Source organism: Morone saxatilis, unplaced genomic scaffold, assembly GCF_004916995.1.
Source record: "Morone saxatilis isolate NCDOM2014 unplaced genomic scaffold, NCSU_SB_2.0 Contig5, whole genome shotgun sequence".
Lineage (NCBI taxonomy): Eukaryota > Metazoa > Chordata > Actinopteri > Moronidae > Morone > Morone saxatilis.
In genome coordinates, this window is record NW_023340095.1 from 20,223,078 (window position 1) to 20,242,442 (window position 19,365).

The 19,365-nt window shown below is 41.7% G+C and overlaps 1 protein-coding gene across 1 annotated transcript in view; it reads right to left on the reverse strand.

Moving 5' to 3' along the window:
* Positions 1 to 8: 8 nt before the first annotated feature.
* The window catches only part of trappc10 (trafficking protein particle complex 10), a 20,681-nt gene continuing 1,324 nt past the window's right edge, over positions 9 to 19,365 (reverse strand). The window contains exons 2-23 of the mRNA XM_035676823.1: positions 16,617 to 16,698; positions 15,534 to 15,669; positions 12,506 to 12,705; positions 11,830 to 12,025; positions 11,496 to 11,607; positions 11,108 to 11,355; positions 10,724 to 10,870; positions 9,839 to 9,953; positions 8,875 to 8,951; positions 8,554 to 8,645; positions 7,827 to 7,967; positions 7,119 to 7,228; positions 6,384 to 6,916; positions 6,046 to 6,187; positions 5,703 to 5,861; positions 5,036 to 5,265; positions 4,601 to 4,701; positions 4,278 to 4,401; positions 3,533 to 3,697; positions 3,110 to 3,290; positions 2,141 to 2,335; positions 9 to 1,652 (exon numbers count right to left, since the gene is read on the reverse strand). Of these exons, the coding sequence (XP_035532716.1) occupies positions 1,405 to 1,652; positions 2,141 to 2,335; positions 3,110 to 3,290; positions 3,533 to 3,697; positions 4,278 to 4,401; positions 4,601 to 4,701; positions 5,036 to 5,265; positions 5,703 to 5,861; positions 6,046 to 6,187; positions 6,384 to 6,916; positions 7,119 to 7,228; positions 7,827 to 7,967; positions 8,554 to 8,645; positions 8,875 to 8,951; positions 9,839 to 9,953; positions 10,724 to 10,870; positions 11,108 to 11,355; positions 11,496 to 11,607; positions 11,830 to 12,025; positions 12,506 to 12,705; positions 15,534 to 15,669; positions 16,617 to 16,698 (3,734 nt within the window). The 3' untranslated portion in view covers positions 9 to 1,404. The remainder of the gene's footprint in view (positions 1,653 to 2,140; positions 2,336 to 3,109; positions 3,291 to 3,532; positions 3,698 to 4,277; positions 4,402 to 4,600; positions 4,702 to 5,035; positions 5,266 to 5,702; positions 5,862 to 6,045; positions 6,188 to 6,383; positions 6,917 to 7,118; positions 7,229 to 7,826; positions 7,968 to 8,553; positions 8,646 to 8,874; positions 8,952 to 9,838; positions 9,954 to 10,723; positions 10,871 to 11,107; positions 11,356 to 11,495; positions 11,608 to 11,829; positions 12,026 to 12,505; positions 12,706 to 15,533; positions 15,670 to 16,616; positions 16,699 to 19,365) is intronic.

A 19,365-nucleotide genomic window follows, 5' to 3' on the forward strand; every position in this document is an offset into this window, starting at 1 on the left:
AGGCAGGGAGTGGGGGGGGGGGCAGAAGTAGCTGACATTCATCCTTTTAAATAAATGAATGAATAAATCCAGTAATGACTTATTTCATTTATCTATTCAACACCTAACGGTACGTGTGCATAGCTCGGACACAGATTTGGCGACGCACACACACCCCACGCGCACACAGAATAAATATACACACACTGTATATGAACAATCCACTGGTTGGTAAGACAATAGATAGACAATAATGTGCACATCCTTGTTTAAAAGTCTCACCTGATCTCTCTCACACACACACACACTCACACTCACACACACACACACACACACTCGTAGAGACACGTACACGTAGACCCTCGCACATACACAGAACCACAGCTGAACAGATACACACAACACACACCGCTGGACTCAGCCTGAGCTCCTCGTGTCATCCACACTTTTATATTTGAGATTTTTTTTTGCCGATTTTTGCATTTGAGTCCGAAAATAAAGTCACTGTTTTTGTTAAAAATACATAGATTTCATAAATATTACAGCATTTTTGACTTTTCTATCCAGCAGGAGCAAAAACTATTCTCTTAGCTGTAAACGTGTAATAAAACTGATGTTTAGAATAAAGTATGTAGTATAGTAATGAATATTTCACCTCAAATTACTTCAAATACATTTTTCCAACTCTGGAGGGAGATCAATAAAGATGATCATATTCCAATGATTTATCAAAATGAAACCTCACTACAGGAAATAGTGTATTGTCTATTTTCTAAACTGCAGTTATATTTCTATAGACTGGAGGATTATCAATGTCTCCAAAGATGCATTCAAGTTGGTTAACCTGCCTCACTTTGACTTCAGTAATATTTCTGAGAAAAATAGCAGCTAATTTCGGCAACTTAAACGTAATCGTCGAGGCAAAAGTCTCAAATGTAAAAGTGAAGACTGGAGGGGCTCGGGGGGAGCACTTACAGCGGGACACGCTCATTCAAAGTTACAGTACTTGAGTAGCTGATCGAGGCGTACACACATGTAGGGCTTTGGTGCATCATGGGACAATCAGGACTGTTATTCTTCAGTTCGAAGGAGCACGACAGGCGCCGATCTGATCGATCGGTCCATATATATATTTATATATTTAGAACTATAAATCCATCCAATGAGCTATGTACAAAGTATGGCAAAGAAAAATCTTTATTTCAGTTTTCAGCAGATGTCATTGGCTCGTCACTGTGTCTAGTTCATAATGTCTCCAGTGATGTGAACGTTTCATGCTTAGGGGTGAGTCCATACCGGCAACCTGCAGCAGTCTCCAACATGGACTCATGGACCCGATTTGCCCCGGAGCAAAAGCTCAGCAGAGTCCGTCCAGGGCCTGGGTTCAGTTCTATAAGAAGGGGGCGGGTGGTCTCGCCACCAGGGTCATGTAGCGTTGACCTCCATGATGTGGTCGTCGGTGGCGGGAAGCACCAGGACCTGCTGCGTGTGGCTGTGGTTGAACACCTGTCCGGGGCTGAAGGGCTCCAGACGCGGCATGGCCACGCCCTTCTGCTGCTGGTCGCCACTGCCCACAGAGTGCACGCTGCCTCGGCTGCGGATGCTCGCCGTGTCCCCCTGGTCGTCCAGTGCCTTGTCCAGCAGGGACAGACTATCGTTCTCCACGCAGCTGTCTGAGGATGGCAAGACAACAACAAACAAGTCAGCAGAGGTTTTGTTTGGAAACGGCTTTGATGATTCGTGGCTGTGACCAGTGTCCTTTCTGCTTACTTGACGTATTCTGTTGGTTTATGAATTGTCCAAAGATAAATATAAAGTTTGTCCTGTATTATAACTGAATCTTACCTAACAGGCAGTGGTTTAACAACGTTAATATGTCTTTTACCCAATATTTACCTGTGTTTTCATCATGCAGAATAAGTAGTGTTCTCACAGCTGCTGTTGGATGGTCAGCTGACAGAGATTCAATATCCTACCTGCTCTTTGAATGACATTTAAATAGTTTTTCCTGCTTTTCCAGCTATATAACATGCGGAATGACCGCAAATTCCGAAAGGATCCATCTACTGTTTTCTACAAAGTTAAAGTCTCTGTTCCCTCACTACGGAATAAACGTCTACAAAGTTCTGTGGTTTTACGTTTGGGGGGCGGGGGGTCTTACCAGGGTCTGGTTGGATGGCCACTGCTGCAGTGTGAGGCAGGTACTTCAGCACTTTGATCTTGGGGAAGGGCAGGTGTCCTGCAAACAGAGGCATCACCTCGATCTGCACCTTGTGGGTGGCGCTGGCCGCCATAGGCATCGACACCATCCCTGAACTCTTCCCACACACCGCCCAGTTACTGCTGCTGTCAGCCACTGTGGATGGACACACACACACGCTTAAGTCACAGAGAACTGATGTTATGTCTGTTCTAGAGTTGGTGACTCTACAATAATGACAACCAAGAATCAACAAAGTGATCAATCTACTCATTCTAGAAAGATTTGAGTGTCTGAAAACTGGGCTATAGCTGTGTTTATAGCAAAAAGCTGACAGAACAAACAGACTTTTTACTTTCAGTTTAGTCTGCAACTGAGGATTATTTTCTTTAATGATTAGTCCTTCAATTATTTCTTTCATTTAGCAGATTAATTATTTGGTCTATTAAATTTAGAGTTAAAATGAATGGAAACAAATGGCTTTACTGCAAGAAAAAAAGCTAGCAAATACACACCATGGGAGAAACTGGAATCTACAAATGTTTGGCATTTCTATTTGAAAAGTTGTTTAAAGATGAAATCAATTATTACAATAGTTGCTGATTAATTTTATGATGACTGATTAATCAATTAATCAACAAACTCTTTAAGCACTAATTTCATTCTCTTTTTGACTTAAGTATGTGGTTCTTGTCACATACATTTCTCCAACGTCACTGGAACAATTATTTGAATCTTTTACTTTTATCTTAAGAGTTGCAAATAATTCATATTTTCATTACCTATTTTATTTAATTAATATTATATACTATATATATATATACTATATATATATATATATATATATTTTAGCAAATGCTGTAATCCCCAATTCCATCTCAGATTTTATTTATCCTCTAGCAAACCTGGTTGATAAGGTGTTGTACATACCTTCATACATGAGTTTGGTGGTTTTGAGGCCATCAGTGTCAGTCTTGCTGTCCTCTGCCAGCTCTCCCTCTGCAGGTTCAGTCAGCCGTGTTATACACACCTCCAGCCCGCACAGCAAACCAGAGCGACAGTGCTGCTCACCAGCAGGAGGAAAGATATCCGCTCTCACACTGTACAACGTCTGACAACATCAAACAGAGGTTATTTATGGTGGGGACATCTCTTACTGTGGTAGGAGTGCTTAGCTTTGACCTAGAGCTCAAAATATAATATAGTATATGCATTAACTCTGCAACGTTAGCCTAATCGCACCGTTCAAGATATTAATATTTTGCCTCCTCCTGCACAATCACTTAATTAAACCAGGAACATAACTGACAGCTGCCCCGTATTAAGACATGTTTAATTTGATATTGGACTTACAGTGACTCTCTCGAGCTGGAACTGGTAGTGGAAGGGTTTGAAGGCAGAGATGTCTTGGTTTAGAGGAGAGAAGTCGGCAGAGAAAACACACTGGAGACAGGAGGGTAGGTCATCCTTCCACCTCACCTCCCACAAGCAGAACACACTGTGCTTACTGCACAAAAGCTACAAAAACAAAACACCAGACAGAAAGATAAATTCATGTTTGATGTAGTTTTGAAATACTGACTTGAATACGGTCAGTCAGTGACCACAATAATGTGGATGAATTTAAAAATGCTGTTTATGTGGCAAACAGGGCTCAGTCCACATTAATGTTTTTTTTTTTTGTGTGTTTTGAAAAATCTTACCACCCAAACTTTAACCAAAGTAACAGATCAAGTGTAAAACTGTGAAATCTTCCTCCCTATTTCTGTTGGAAACTTCATTTTGGCTGCTTGTAAACACAATGATTATTTCTGTGACTACCCACAGTCCATAAATGAGGCTTGCAAAATTGATCAACTGGTAAATCGAGAGCTTCATCTTCAGGCTCAGCTCCCTCAAATGGAGTGTATTTTCATATTTATCATCAATAGTCTGAACATGGCCATAGAACACATCATTTTAATGTCTACTATTTCCCTTTGATTACCCATAAATATTATAAAATATATATATTTTTTCTAACCCATTTTTTCAAATACTGAAGGCTATGTACTGATCAGTCCTGTAGTCACGGACTGTGTACTTGTTTTCTGCTCACCTGTTGTGTTTTAGTGTTGAGGGACTGCAGGTCCAGTGTTGCGTGCTGCTTCTCTGTCAGCTTCACTTCTGCCAGCGTGAAGTTCACATCCGACACATTCTGCACACATACCTGGATGTACTTCCTGCAGGGTCAGGTCAAAGGTAGCAGATCAGACGTGTTGCACATGTTAAAGAATGCTATGTAAACATTAAATTAGTAAACTGTAGGTTCTTGTATTTTGAGGGGTTTATGTTAAAGATCACATTTCCCAAGGACTCCCAGAGACACTGCATGTGTTATTTGTGACACATGCAGGCATTGCTATGAGAACGTCAGCTCACCTGTTACCAGCAGAAAGCAGTGAGTGTTTGGTCTTGAAGGGGATGTAGAAGGTGAGGGCAAGCAGCGTGGAGTAGATCGACCACGGACAGTCGATAGACATCTGTGGACAGACAGCAACAAGACTTTACTATCACATCTCTTAAAGTATCATGTGATAAGAGGGCTAACAAGCCCAATTACAAGAAGTAAATGTCTATCTGAAAATTTTAGGGTTGCAACTAACGATTGTTTTTGTTACTGATTAATGTGCAAATGATATTCTCAATCCAGTAGCTAACATTATCTTATAAATGAAGTCCACTAACATCTACAAATGGGCAGCACCCACCACAACAGAAAGTCCAACACAAAGTCTAAAGTGACACGCCTCCATCCCTACCCCCCACATAAGTTGCACCTATCTCTGAAAGTGTGTATCTGTGTGAGCGCCTCACCCTCTGGTCGATAGCGGTCATGGGCGTGTCAGGGTGACTGTAGCTGCGTGGTCGGTGGCGGACCTCTCCGTTGGTCAGCCTCTCGTTGGCGGGACGTTCGTCCCCGGACGGGATGAGGCAGAGAACCTCCAGGTGGAACTCCAGAGTGTGGTAAGGAGGGGTGGGGGGCAGGCTGATGCTAGTCACCTTCTCAGACGACTGAATGGACAGGACGTTTTCACCCACCAACTCTGCACACAGGAAGGGGACAGAAAAGGAAGCTGTTACAATTTTAAAGCTGTGTATTGCACACTAATACCTGGCTGAGGTCAGCTTTTATGATTTATAAACATTATATATACACAAGAAGAATTCGTACGGGTGATTAAGACAAACCCAGTTAACAAGAGTCAGATTTATGTTGGAGAAACCAGATTTCCTGTCCATGTAGATGCGTAACCAGATTTCAAACATGGTTTGTACATATACACAACAATGATTTCAGATAAGGAAAGACTGACAGCAGAGAGATTGATTGTCAAGAAAGACCACTACTCTAAAATAATTATTGAAAATACTAACTAAATAAGTTCAACTAAATCCAAAACTGCAATAATTAGGTCTACTAGTAAGTGTCAAAGATAATCTCTTTAAATATTTGAAACCTCTGATTACAATGTGCACTGACCAGCAGCAGGGTTGCTGATACGGGCGGTGCAGCTGCTGGAGGGCAGGATGGGCATGGTGTCTGTGTTGCTGAGCTGCAGAGCATCTCCTTTCTTCACAGTGTAGTGACCCGTCAACAGAGTGAACTTCACCATCTGAGGCAGACCTGCCAACAGTGGCTCTGAAAAACACAAACACAGCTACAGTGAGCCACACACACACACTGCATTGAGGTTTATATATGATTGGAAACTTAGTAATCAGAGCAGTAGAAACACGTCTCAAGCTCAGGTGAAAGAAACATGATTTGTAATTTTCTTCAGATATGAAGCATTCCTGTCACCCATCATAAAAACGATTCAGACCTGAAAGAGGCTCCACGGTGAGTTGGGGCTCCTGAGAATAGACTTCATACTGGACCGATGGGTAGATATGAGGCAGCACAAACTGCACCTGACCCACTGTCGCATACAGCTGACGCAACGTGTAAGTACCTGGTTGTCCACTCTACAGAGACAAACAGAGAGAAGACAAGAGTGGCAGGAATGTTTATGTATCAACAAAGGTTGAGAGAGTCAGAGTTAAAAATACAAATTAAAAAAAAAAACAATCAACAAATACATATCAAATCTCCCTTTAAAAAAACAAAACTAGTTAACCATTTTTGTTTCTACATTTAAGGCAGCAGCAAAGTGTCTCTTACTGGTGCTGTGAATATGATGCTGTTATTCCCGGGCTCTAACGTTACATCCTGCACTTTCAGCATCTGTGCTCCTTCTTTCATGGCAACAGCAGGAGGGCTGACACAGTTGGGGGTGTCCGGCGGCGAGTGGCTGTCATGACGGCGCATGACCAGATGAGTGTTTTTACACACCACTCCTGTGGAGTTGAGAGAATTGTCCGAAGGACTCCTGTCCTGAATCTCATCCAGTTCTAAAGGCGGACCAGCAGCTGAGGAGGAGGGGGGACCTGCTGATGAGTTACTCTGGTGAAACTCTACTGTCCCTGGGTTTGTCTGTCTCTGAGTTCCCTTAGACCTTCCATTAGTCCCTCCGCGCTCCAGGTCAAAGTGAATGCTAGCAGCTAGTTGCTGTATGTGCACTGATACGGGCATCAAACATCGCAGAGTGAGCTCCACCTGCAGGATGGCTCCAGAGTGCACCGAGGCTGTGGCTGGACGGAACTGAAGCCGCGTGAGCTGAGTGAAAACACCCATACTGAGAGTCACTTTCTGAGCTGTGTAGGAAGAAAAGAAAATGTGGTGTTAATAAGGTACAGACTTCTGCAGTTAATGCCAATCCGAAAAATACAATAGGTGTTTCAGCAAAGCAATGAGTACGTCAGAGATAATGCACTATGAGGTGAGCTGATATATTAAAACAAAGGTTGGAGAAATTGGGTCTTTTTACTTGTACCAGTAATGAACATGATCACTTACACTGATCTCCAGACTTGCCGGCAAAGGTCAGAATTTCCTGACAAAAGTGTTTCCTCTCCTCCGTGGTAAGGTTAACATCACCAGCCAACAAGGCACTGGTCTGCAGGTAGCTGCGGTGGGTTGTAAAGGAAACCAAACACTACAGTGTGTCGATGCAAGAACACCACCTTTATCAGCACAGGAACCCCCTGCACTCGTTTCCTCCAGATTAAACTACTGTAACTCCATCCTCTCTGGCATAAACCTAAAGTCACTCTCTCGCCTCCAACTAGTTCTGTTTAGTATTCATTAGTTTTATATTTAATTATATTTTATGCATCATGGCTATCATTTTGCTTTGTCTGCCAAAGCACTTTGTAAACTCTGTTTTAAAAAGGTGCTACATAAATAAAGTATTATTATTATTATTGTTACAGCACGTTGGACAACATTTTGTATCACCAGTGGGACAGCCTACTTGGCACAATATGACTGAACTAACTAGAATATCAAAGACATACTTTTGATTAAAGTATCTCTTCTCTAATGTACAGCACTATAAAAGAGTTTTCAGTACCAGAGAGAGCTACAGAATATTGCAACAACAGTAACAGCACCTTAACCATCCCACTAGAACATCTTTTTGCTGTTAAAAACAAAAGGCACCCTGATGGTTATTTCCCCTTACAAGTCTATCTTGGCACTACTGGTTGATGATTTGAAGGATACTCTTCAGTTCTGCCCAGCAGTTTCTGACACGCAGCAATCTGTTTCCTGGTGTGAGTGACAGGGAGGCTCCATCCCTCTGATACGTATGACTTCAGAGCTTCCTGTAAGAAGGTTTCTGCTCGCTCAGGGTCCGCCTTCCTCCTAATAAACACACACAAATGCATCACCTTGTTTTTCATATCATCATAGAAACAGAGATTACTGACAGACTGTGTACCTGTCTACAAATCATTTCAATGTTACTAATGAAACTAATTTAAGACCAGAGTCTTCATGTGTCAACAGATACAGATATTGATAATTATTTAAATATACTTCTTTCTCTAGTCTTTTGTCTGTATCATGTATGTCTGTATGAAACTGTGCTGCCACTTAGCATAAATGCTGTTTTTTTAACTTCCGTAAAAGGTATTATTTTTGCAAATAAAAACATTTTAAAAGCTCACATCTGCGGAATAATGAACTATCCCTCATCCAAATTGGACTGAAATGTTACTTTCAACTGCACTTTTATGGGCCTGTCACACCCATCGTACCACATTAGTGTTTTCATTTATTCTGCCTGATTAGACCTCTCCTCAGGAGTGTGTGGGTGTTTACAAGCAGTGAATGACTGACAGCTCTGGGGAAGAGGCCTAATCAGCCAGAATAACTGAAAACACCAGTGTGGATGTGCCCAGCCTTTAAAACTATTTTTGGACCCAATGGAATTAGCAGGTTTTCTTACATGTAGAACTCAGCCAGGCTCTTTCCCACCAGTCTGGCAGACCTCAGCCGGCCGATGGCCCTGTACATCTCCATAGCAGCATGAGAGAGTTCCTGATGCAAGATGTGGCCAACGTGGTGGTGGTGATGGTGGTGGAGGAAGAGGGTGAGAGGGAAGAGAAGAGGAGAGGAGAAAGATAATGAACCGATCGGTTTCCACTGGGGTTTCCAGGGTATTACATCAGAAAAAATAGATGTAAAAATCTGCACAGGAATTAAGAGAACTTCCTGTTTTGCCAACTACTGAAATACAACACCAAGCTTTGGCAAGAAATTCACTTACAAGATAGTGCCTTTCAAAAGCCTCCACAGACGACAAGGCTTCTTTCAGCTTTTTGTACGGGCTCTGCAAACTGTTGACTGCAGAGGGAAATTAAAACAAGGCACAGAGTTATTTACTGTCTCAAATAAGAGTCAGGCTTCTTCGTTACAACTTAATCAACACGATTGGCCGAACAAGCCCACACTTCTTTCAGTGAAAAGGAAATTCCAGCCCCAAAGGCTCCGACACACTAAGCCGACTTAAAATAACTTGTCAACATGGAACAACAGAGGTTTTGCTTTACAGTGCGTCTGCAGGAAAAAGCAAAGCTGTACTTTAACACCCTGCAGACTACAGTACAGGGACACTGCAGAGAAAATATATTCTATGATACTTGATAACAATTCGATACCACAGTAAAAAACAAAACAAAAAAGAAATTCAATGTACTTAAACATACACTCCTTTTCCTAAAAACATTTGAACGTTACACCACGTAACAACAGTGGCCCCTTTTCTCATAGATGTTTTCTTATTTACTTATTTCACATACTACTTTAATCTGCTCATCTAGTTTTCAGTTCCCCTTCACACGCACACATGTAATGAGCCTATCAAAATGAACGTTTCAGATGTGTTCACTGTTGCTTTATCTAGTTCATGCTGGTATAATAAACACTGTATCTGTGCCAGAGGGCGTCTGTCCCTGTTCTTCTCTGCAGAGCAATGCAACAGTCTTCAGACTGTACCAGAGGTGCTCCATCAGGTCTGGAAGAACTGATTCGTGTTGACGCGTTTTTAAAACATCGGCATCGACTTGGTACCGAAGTATCAGCACTTAATTAACAGATCAATCAGGAGAAAGACCTCCAGTCACTCCTGAATCAGCTAAACTGCTGCTGATGAGGGCCAATCAGAGCCACGAAGGGTCAGGTCACATTGTAAAAGTTACAGGCACCAGACGGTGCAGAGTCTGAAAACTCACCAGTCTCAGGCCTCTCATCCCCCAGTCCGGCCAGCAGATCCACAGTCCTGTTCAGGTCCTCAGATGTGGGTTCCTTCTCTGACACCAGGCCACAGAGTTCCCCCAGGGACTTCAGCTGAAGATGGCAGACAGGTTTACAAACTTGATATTTTATTTTCAACCTAATATTGCTTGTTATTTACATGAATGAGTAAAAGAATGAGCAAATCGTTCTCCAACATGCCAGAGTCAGACATTTACTTTAGCCATGCAGCAGTACAAATGATAGAAAAAATACTGTAGCATTAATTGCTTTCTAGACTTTCCAGTGCTCTGATTTCAAACTGACCAACCATTGGTCAATGTCTAGTAGTTCTAGGGCCCTGTTCATCAAATGTGGCTTAACTAATTCAGGTTTAAATAATCCTGTTTATTCTCATTCAGCTACCAGTCAAAAGTATCTCAAACTGTATTTGGTTTGGTTCTTTTCGTTCACAAACTTTTATTAATCTTATTTTATCAGGTAATAATATTCAGTAACTCTTCATTATGACATTTTAACAGATTATAGTGATTTTTTAATAGCCTACATTCTTCAAATCATCATTATATCAACACAGTGAGACATTTGTATCTGAAAATTACTTCTTGTATGGGGTTTACCATTAAATATCTTGGTCATGATCCAGCTAACTGTCAATAAACCTGCACTTTTGCAGTTTTGGATTTAAGGACTTGTTTCTCTGACAACAGCTCCAGATTAATGAACCAATGGATCCAATTGTCAACATTATAATCTGGATAACTCTTTTATCCACGTATGAAGAACGAGGTCCTGGTCCACTGACGGTATCATGACACCAGTGACTGAAGCCAAAGCTACATGATTCAGTATTTTTTTGTTACCTTGTCAGTTGCGTAAGCCCACAGTCCGACAGTATGGGAGCAGTTTGCAGCTAACTGGGCCTGGTCACAACAGCCCTCGATCCTGTGCAGAACCTCCAAGCAGCTGAGGAACACCCAGCAGTCAAGCGCCCCCTCCACCACCGACACCTGAACAACAACAACAACAACAACATACATTCAGTCCAGTCCATTTAGGTTTTCAATACAAGCTTGTTTTTCATCCATCACAATTCCTAATTATTTGGTCCCTTTATCAAATCTAATAGTTCCTTAGATGATCACTTTTCATTTCTGTATCTGAAGAGATGGAATTATGTATTTTCTATGCAGGAAAACAAGGAAACATTTGTACATGAAGGAAAAGTGGCACTGTAGTCAGTGTACCTCCAGCAGGCGTAGCTCTTGGACACAGTTGTGCAGCAGCTCCAGGGCTCTCTGGGTGACCTCCCAGGGCCTCTGGAGGAAGATGAGCAAGGTACACTGGCGGGAGAACAGGTAGCTCCTCAGATCTAACAGGCTGGCTTCCCCACGTTGGATCCCATCCCTCTTCTCCATGTCAATGGGCCGCCGTAGCAACAAGCCGCTCCAGCTACGCACCGGGGCACAGAATGAGCCGAGCCAGTTCGCTGTATCTGTGGACAGAAACAGACCAGTCAGACACAAAACTAAACTACAATTATACCTTTGATCTTGGAAACAAAAAAATATTATTTTTTACTTGAGAGGACTGCTATACGGAAACCAACTGTAGTACAAGGTGGCGGTTGCTTACCTCCAGCTCCGAAGTTAAGGACATATTGGGTAAAAAGAGCATCGAGTTCATCATACTGGACCAAGGCATCTTCAAACTGCTGCAGCATCTCAAAAACAAAGGCCAGCTCCTCCTGCACAATCACACACACATACAAACACTCACATGTGAGACACTGAACTGTGACATAATGGAAAAAGAGGCAGAGGATAGCATCAACAAATCTGTAGTTGTGGGGTAGGTGATGGGGCATTCAAGTTTTACGCCCTTTCAGACCATTCAGATTTGTTCATGACACAACATCTACTTCTCTTTCTTTGCAGACAATCCCTGTGCCTGTTCTTTGTCTAGTTACCTGGACCATGAAGTATTCACAGAAGCTCCAGCCGGGCTGGGTGCGTTTCTCTCGGAGCGTGCGCATGTCGTCTTCAAAGCGACCCAGGTTCTTGGTGAAGGACATGAGGAGGAGAGTTCGCAGCTTGAGCAGCAAGGAATTCCAAGATTCCTGAGACCGAGACGAGTCCTTCAGAGGATCCGAGAGAACCACACACCTGCGTCAAAGGGAAATTATATTTGAATCAACATGGTTTCTTATCTTCAGCAGGTATTGATTCATTGCCTGCTGGGATATGAAAAGGGCAGGAATAAATTATTATTTTTGGTTAATGTCACAAATATTTTTCAAATTAACTGCTTTACTGTTTATTCTATAAAATTGCTTGTTTTGTCTGATCTAAAGTCTAAATAAAAATATTCTATTTAATTCAAATTATACAACAGAGAAAAGCAGGGAGTGCTTACATTTAAGAAGCTGAAACCAGAGAATATTCTGCATTTTTCTTTGCACTACATGATCACATTTCACATCATTTATATAGGAGCAGAACAATCACCTTCTACAGTTTCTGTAGCAACAGGAGGAACTGGGGATTGGCAGTGTCTTGTGAAGGACGCCAGTCTGTTACCCATTCTCATCGTCTTCTGCCCATTTAATCTAAATCAACTTGTTTATGGGGGGGGATTGTCCTCACCTGTCATTCTGTTTGTTGCAAAAATCGCTGCGGATCTTGTCTACGATTGACGACCGAGGCAGGATGTTGGTCTTGTTCTTCTTCTTATTATCGTTGGTCTCCACAACAATGATTACCCAGTCTGCTGAGCCGTGAGCTCTCAAGCTGTTCTGCCATCGCAACATGTCCTCCTTCACCGAGCTCTTATACACCTCTGTATCCTACAAGAAAGTGAAATAAATGTATTATTCAAGCAAAATAATTATTTTTTACAGCAGGAGGTTGGAAAAAGTTATCCTCCCACTCTGATTGCCCCCCAAAATTACCTTAAAACATTAAAATTATACATATGAATGAATACTGCATGTAAAACTGTTGATGCTGGGAAAAGACATATAAAAATTATAACTGAAAGATGAAGAGAAAAATTATGCTTCTCCTTTAAGTGACCTGCATGTTGTACCCAATGAGGAAGTTTCCACATGAGAACATATCAGACAGTAAAAAAAGAATGCTGGCCAGCAAGTTTACATTTCATAACTCAACCTTTTAGCCTGTAGGCTGCTGAATGTGGTGGGATTTAGATACTGCTACTTGAGGGTACTGTTTGTTTGAAATGAGCTGTAACTGAGTAGAGGTGGGATATAATATGACAAGTCAGTTATTATGTAACAGTGTCCACTGGCAGTGAGAGGAACTGAAGGCCAGGACTGTTGCACAATGTTTTGGAAGTAAACTTGTAGTTTGTGGAATCATTTTTGGGTTGTGAATGTTTATCATCTGAATGACACATCACATGTTAACTGTACCAATGACAGTTTGGATTGATTTTCTGTATAACTTAAGACTTTGTTGAAGGTCGTACACGCCCATGTAAACACACACAGGTGTTTTCAGTTACACTGACTGATCGGCTCTGACTCTCCTTCGAAGGACAGCCTGACCCAGTTCGACAGGGGTGCCACTTCCTCCCACAGTGATTGCTGATTGTGTCTTTCCTGCAGTTTGTGTTCACAAGTTAAACAGGTTGGTGCAGAAGTTGCATGCGAACACAGTTTCATTTTAGCAGAACATTTGTATTATTTACATACAACACAGATGTGAATAGTTGGTGCACTGTGGTTTTATAACCTGTCCAGGTCACAGTTATGAACAGCCCACCTGTCCTCACCACCTGCGATATCGTCACACTGTGCGCATAAAATGTGCTGCTCCTGGTAGAAAAAGATGGGGAGGCTGCAGCCTGCTGCTACAGTCAGTCTGCTCATACTGTCAAGACTGTGTTGATGTGTACAGACTGTGTTAGACTGACATGTCCCTGAATCTTTTTTTGGCTTTGTTACACCTCTTCCAGCAGAACAACCTGTACCTTTTTACGCCCCACAGTTTACCCCCATTATTTACGCCCTTCCCCTTTAAAAAAGGAGCACACTCTACTGCTGCAACTGTGACAAAGGACGGGTGGGGAAAACCTGGACAGTCTTATACAACCTGTACCAACTATAGGCAGGGGAAGTACGCGAAGGTTAGGGATTTAAAAATGCCTGCCCTCAGTGCCTTTTGCTTTGTGTTAACTGGAGCACCTTTAATGAATAAGCTATGAAGCTAAGCATAAAAAGTATTCATTTCAGAAATATTAGTCAATAGACGTATCAACCGTATAACTCATGAATGTGACAATTATACATAAAGATAAAGAAAATCTGACAATCTGTTGCTATTCAGCCCCTTGCAGATGGTGGTGGTTCAGGATGTGGTGATTCTCAACAAAAGCAGTGTAAATTCCACAAAGGTAGTCTTTATTGCAAGTCTGTTGCACTGAATTGTAATACTGTACAGGTGGTAATGTCACTGGTTCTATACTGCATACACATACAGACTCACTACTCCCGCACTAGAGGCATACACCTTAGGAAATGTCACGAGTCATAAGCTGATGACGGCACTTCCTTAAACTAACCAGTTGCTCAGTCAGCAGCAGCAGGTTCCTGCTTCCCTTCTTGTTTTTCTCCCGTCTGTTTTCCCTAAGCACTCTTGCAAAGTAGATGTCAAGTTCAGTTTAGACAGGCTCCTAAAAGTGCATCAAGTAAGGCACAATAATGCAGATACATTAGATAATGTATTCTTTTCCTCTCAAAGTTGATCTGTTTCCACAAAACTGACCTCTCAAAGAATACACTGCAACGTAGATGCATTTGAAAATAAAGCTTTCCAATGAAAGTGATGTGTGCAAATGCTATGCTACAATGATCTGAACTTGCATAACTTGTATCTCTCATTATGAGTTTGCATATCTTGCATACAGAGCTGTCTGCAGCCTATTTTTGCCCAGATAGGATGCCCAAAAGTATTCATCTATTCTTAGAGTGTAGACAAGCAGACATTACCCATCCTCCTGAACACATAAAATAAAACTTGTCCAGATTCAGCTCTTGGGACTTCCTGGACACAAGTCTGATAGCTGCAACATTAAAAAGCAGACTTTGTGTTGCAGCCACCGCTCTCTGTGATCAATCAGTTTGTACATAAACACAACTGATCACACAATAAAAGTGTCTTAATATTTATTGTGGCAGACAACTTTATGATCACTATAAAACAGTAATTTAATCCAAACTCTCACTGCAGCAGCATATTGTTCACTACTCTTCTTTATCAGGAAGCTGTTATGACCACAAGTTAAATGACTATGTGTGAAACTGTATGACAACAAACACAGAAAATGATCACAATGATCACACTTCATTGTGTGTTTGACTTTACTCAAACACAAAGTAAGTGTTCACAGAGAGTTCTTTCATTATAGATCTTTTAACCAACTGGAGGACGCCCAAAAAAAGGCTAGGGTTGTCAACACAACAGCACTTGAATCGTGGCCAGCAGGATAGAGAAGAGCTGAATAGAACAGTCCTTTATTGTCCCATATAATGCACAATGCAATAATTAATGTTCCCCAGTACTGTTAATTCAATTACTAAGTGACTGAATGATTGATTTTGTTTTGCAAAGTGTGTGTGTGTGTGTGTATATGTGTGTGTGTGTTACTTACACAGCAGTCAGTCCAATAGATATGAAGGAAGGGGAAGGTGAGGAGAGCCTTGTTGCCCTCCTTGGGGAGGAGCTCCTCTTTAAACTGTACAAAATTAGCTTCGAGGTGGATCATTTTTGGTGCACGGCCATACGTCCTGGACAGAAAAGAAATCAGTCTTATGAGGTGATCAGGTGTTTACGATGAATATTATTTTCATTGTCCAATGACAAAACATGTAATACAAAGCACAAAATCTTTTATTGACTTAATTGATTAACTCCACATTCAACCCAATAAACACAGTCAAACTCCAGAATAATAATATAGTTTTGACTGATACTGTCCTTTTTCAAATAGGGAACAGGCTTTTACAGTAGCTCAAATTCTTGTCTGTTTTATAAGTATATTTTTTATTTCTTATTTTTTGCTGAGCAACAAATCCATTAACTTTCTGTTACTGCAAAACGGTGACAATAAGAGCCAGGGTTTAACATTACATCCTTCAGTACAAGAACCCCTGGGGCTGTGTTAATTCCCCGTTGTTAATCTCACCCCAAAAACCACCACAGGTGACAGTGTACAGAATACAGACACTCCGCTAATGTACAATAATCTCCTTCTAAACACATCAAAGAAGTTGGATGTCACAAACATGAAAACTCTGATAGTCATTTCTAATATCCTTCCAAGACTCATTCAAATTTCTTGCCACTAATAAGTAACAGCCTGAAATGGAATGGGGAATAATGTAAAAAAAGGCCCAAGAACACTTTTACTTCTTCAGCTCATACAATTCAAGGTGTGACACCATTTCCCCTCAACCTGCAGTGCATTACTGCAGTCTGGATCGTCACACCTACATTAAACTCCAGCATATTATCAATAAGTCATCCAAAATCATGCTGCATGGTGGCGTGATAAAAGCTGGGCCACCTGTACCGAAAGCATAACCGCTGAATATCAGTGGACAGAGACTAAAGAGGAGCCTCTCGACTACACGCTCCTCTCTAACACAGTGCTAACAAAAGTTGAAAATTAAACCTATATGATGATTTTTATTAGTACGTTTGTCCATCATGCAGTCACCAGGGCAGCACTCACCTCCTCCACTCCATTGGCTCCCTGGGAAGTTGCTGGGCCAATGAGGTATACAGAGATGTAAACAAGCTCTGGTCTCCAGCACCTGTGATGAAAGGGGCAGCACAAAGAGCATTTAGAAATGTTGTCATTTTACTGTAAATACAAAGAAAATAGCCCAAAACAGTGGGGTACACAGTGAAAAGGGTACGGATGCTACAAAGACTACTTCTAATGAAAAACCTGACTGACAGAAAAGAGAACATTTGAGGACAAAATGAAAAGCAGGTTCTATGCAAACACCAGAAGTCTTGTTTTTGTTAAGCTCCAAAAACAACAATGAGCCTGGAAGAAATGATGGGACTGCGTGGCATTACAGGGGGAAAACCGTGTCAGGAATTGTGTCTAATAAACAGCCCTCTCAGGAACAAACTGGAGTGAACAGCTACTGCAGTGTAGTCCATATATACACTTTTAAACCACACGAGTGAGTCCAGAAAACCTCAGACACTCTTAGTCACAGATGTAAAAACACAGCAAACAAACAAACAAGGTGAGGCTGAGAATCTTTGCGAATGTAATAAAGGATGTTGAGGGGTCAATGACTCTTTATCTGCCCTCTCCTTTTGAGCAGCAATGTAGATCTCCATGATGTGCTTCCTTAAAGAGTAAACTTGTTTAACCGTTGATGGGGGTCTACGTAAGGCTTTGACAACAGCACAACTGTGTATCTCCTTCCAAAACGCACAGATACCAACTCTCTACTTCTCTTTTGTAAGTCTTGGGAATTGGTCAACGCTTTACTTTTTAAAAATGTAATTGCTTTGCGATTTACAGCAGAATAAAGGCTGCAGACTAATTAACTAAATAACACTGGGAGCACCTGTAACTGTTACTTTTATAAAACTGTCATTTCTGTCTATTCTGCTGTCAGACTGGTAATAGCCTGCGTCTAAAAGCTTTGGAACTTAGCCCTGTATGTGTCTGGGCACATTTCATGCTTTCTACTGCTATTACGCTTTAGGGAGCTTCATGTTGAGTTGGTTGTGTGGCTGAACTGACAAACAGTTTTCTGCAGCTGTTTAAAACCAGTATAAACTAAAATAGCCACACGTGTGGCGTATTATATATCTCGAGATGTGTGATGCATCATAGCAATCAATCTTTTTTAAGACGCAGGAATCAAATGTATGCCGTATGATGTAATCACTGCATTACAAAGAGCTTTCAGTTTCAGAGGACAGCTCAACTCAAGTCATGACATTCACGTCTCAGAATCACAAGTTGGTCCCCGAGGGCTTTACAATCTGCCCAGCATGCAACACCCTCTATCCTTAGACCTGTCCTTTCATCACCATGTGATCTCCACGTATAGTGTGTACCCAAGTGCACAGAGTCTCAGCCATTCTAACACACAGCAACAGCTAGAAAAGACTGAACTGTCAGAAAGCATAATCTCAGGGACACAACAAAAAGCCTGTCACCCTATACAGCCAGGACTTTCAATCCAATACTGTCTATTCTGTTGGCCTAGCCTACACAGAAGCCTGCTGTGCAGATCTACCTATGAGGTCGGTCCTTCCTCAGAATCCTCACCAGTCCTGTGGACCGGGCCCTCACTTCGTCATCACCTATGAGTGCTGGAAGAATCCCCCAGCCCAGCTCAATGAAGTGGCTTCACTTTCACAGCCAGTGCTCCATTTCAGAAATGCTCATGCTGCCATTCATAGTAGCTGCGTGCATTTTGATAAACAGCTAGTACGACTGAGGAGCTTGTTCAAGCTACACTGGAACTGGGCCACATCTGATGTACCGTGTAAAAAGACCTTTTTATAAATACCCCCAAGGGTACAGGACTACTAGTCCTGTACAGTTCACCGAGTGTTAATGTAAACATCCTGCAAGACCAACGTCAGCACTTAAACCTCGTAGTGAGCTCTATTTGAATCCTGTGTGCTGGAGTTGGGCCAGTGCATTTCCCTGTGCTGACAGTCTGACTGCATCGTAAATCAATTAGCCTTACTGCCCACTGTGTAACACCTGGACAGATCCAAAGCATCACTGCATGTGGATTTTGCTGTGTGGCATATTGCGTCATGCGTCATAATTCAAAAGAATGGAGCAATTTGCATGTACAATCAGAAGGGTGACAAAATATGAGCCGGGCACCTTTACAGTTCATGGCTGCTGGCAAGGACTGTAATATGGTGATATTTAACATGAACCCGTGTGACCTTTTGATCTGAAACTGCACTGTTAAAGTGAATGAATATACACATTTAGTTCACATGTGCGTTAGATGATTTCATTAATCTTTCCAGGGTCCTAAAGCTCCAGTATGCTCCAGACAGAACTGAACTTTGAATGTTCACAAAGGCTATCAAAAACTGCTATCAAACACAACGCTGCAAAGCAAACACCAGTAATCCCTGTGACCATGTGACTCAGTTTCACACCCAAGGTCACATAACAGTAAAACTATAACACTGCTCGTCTTGTTGGGAACATAAGTAAAACAAGAAGTAGCAGAGAGTTGCACACTCATAAGTCTGACTCAAGCTCTTCTTTAATAAATCTATAAATCAATGTTTCAGCACATGGTGACATCTTCTTTAGAATAAAGCTACACTTAATCCGACTGACTAAAGTCTGCAGGTGATTGAAATGAATGATCTCACAGCTCAGTCATCAGAAACGCAGAAGAAAAGTGTTAACAGAGGTCATTCGTAGCTAAGAGAGGTACCAAACATCTGTAAGCTTCCTCACAGAACTG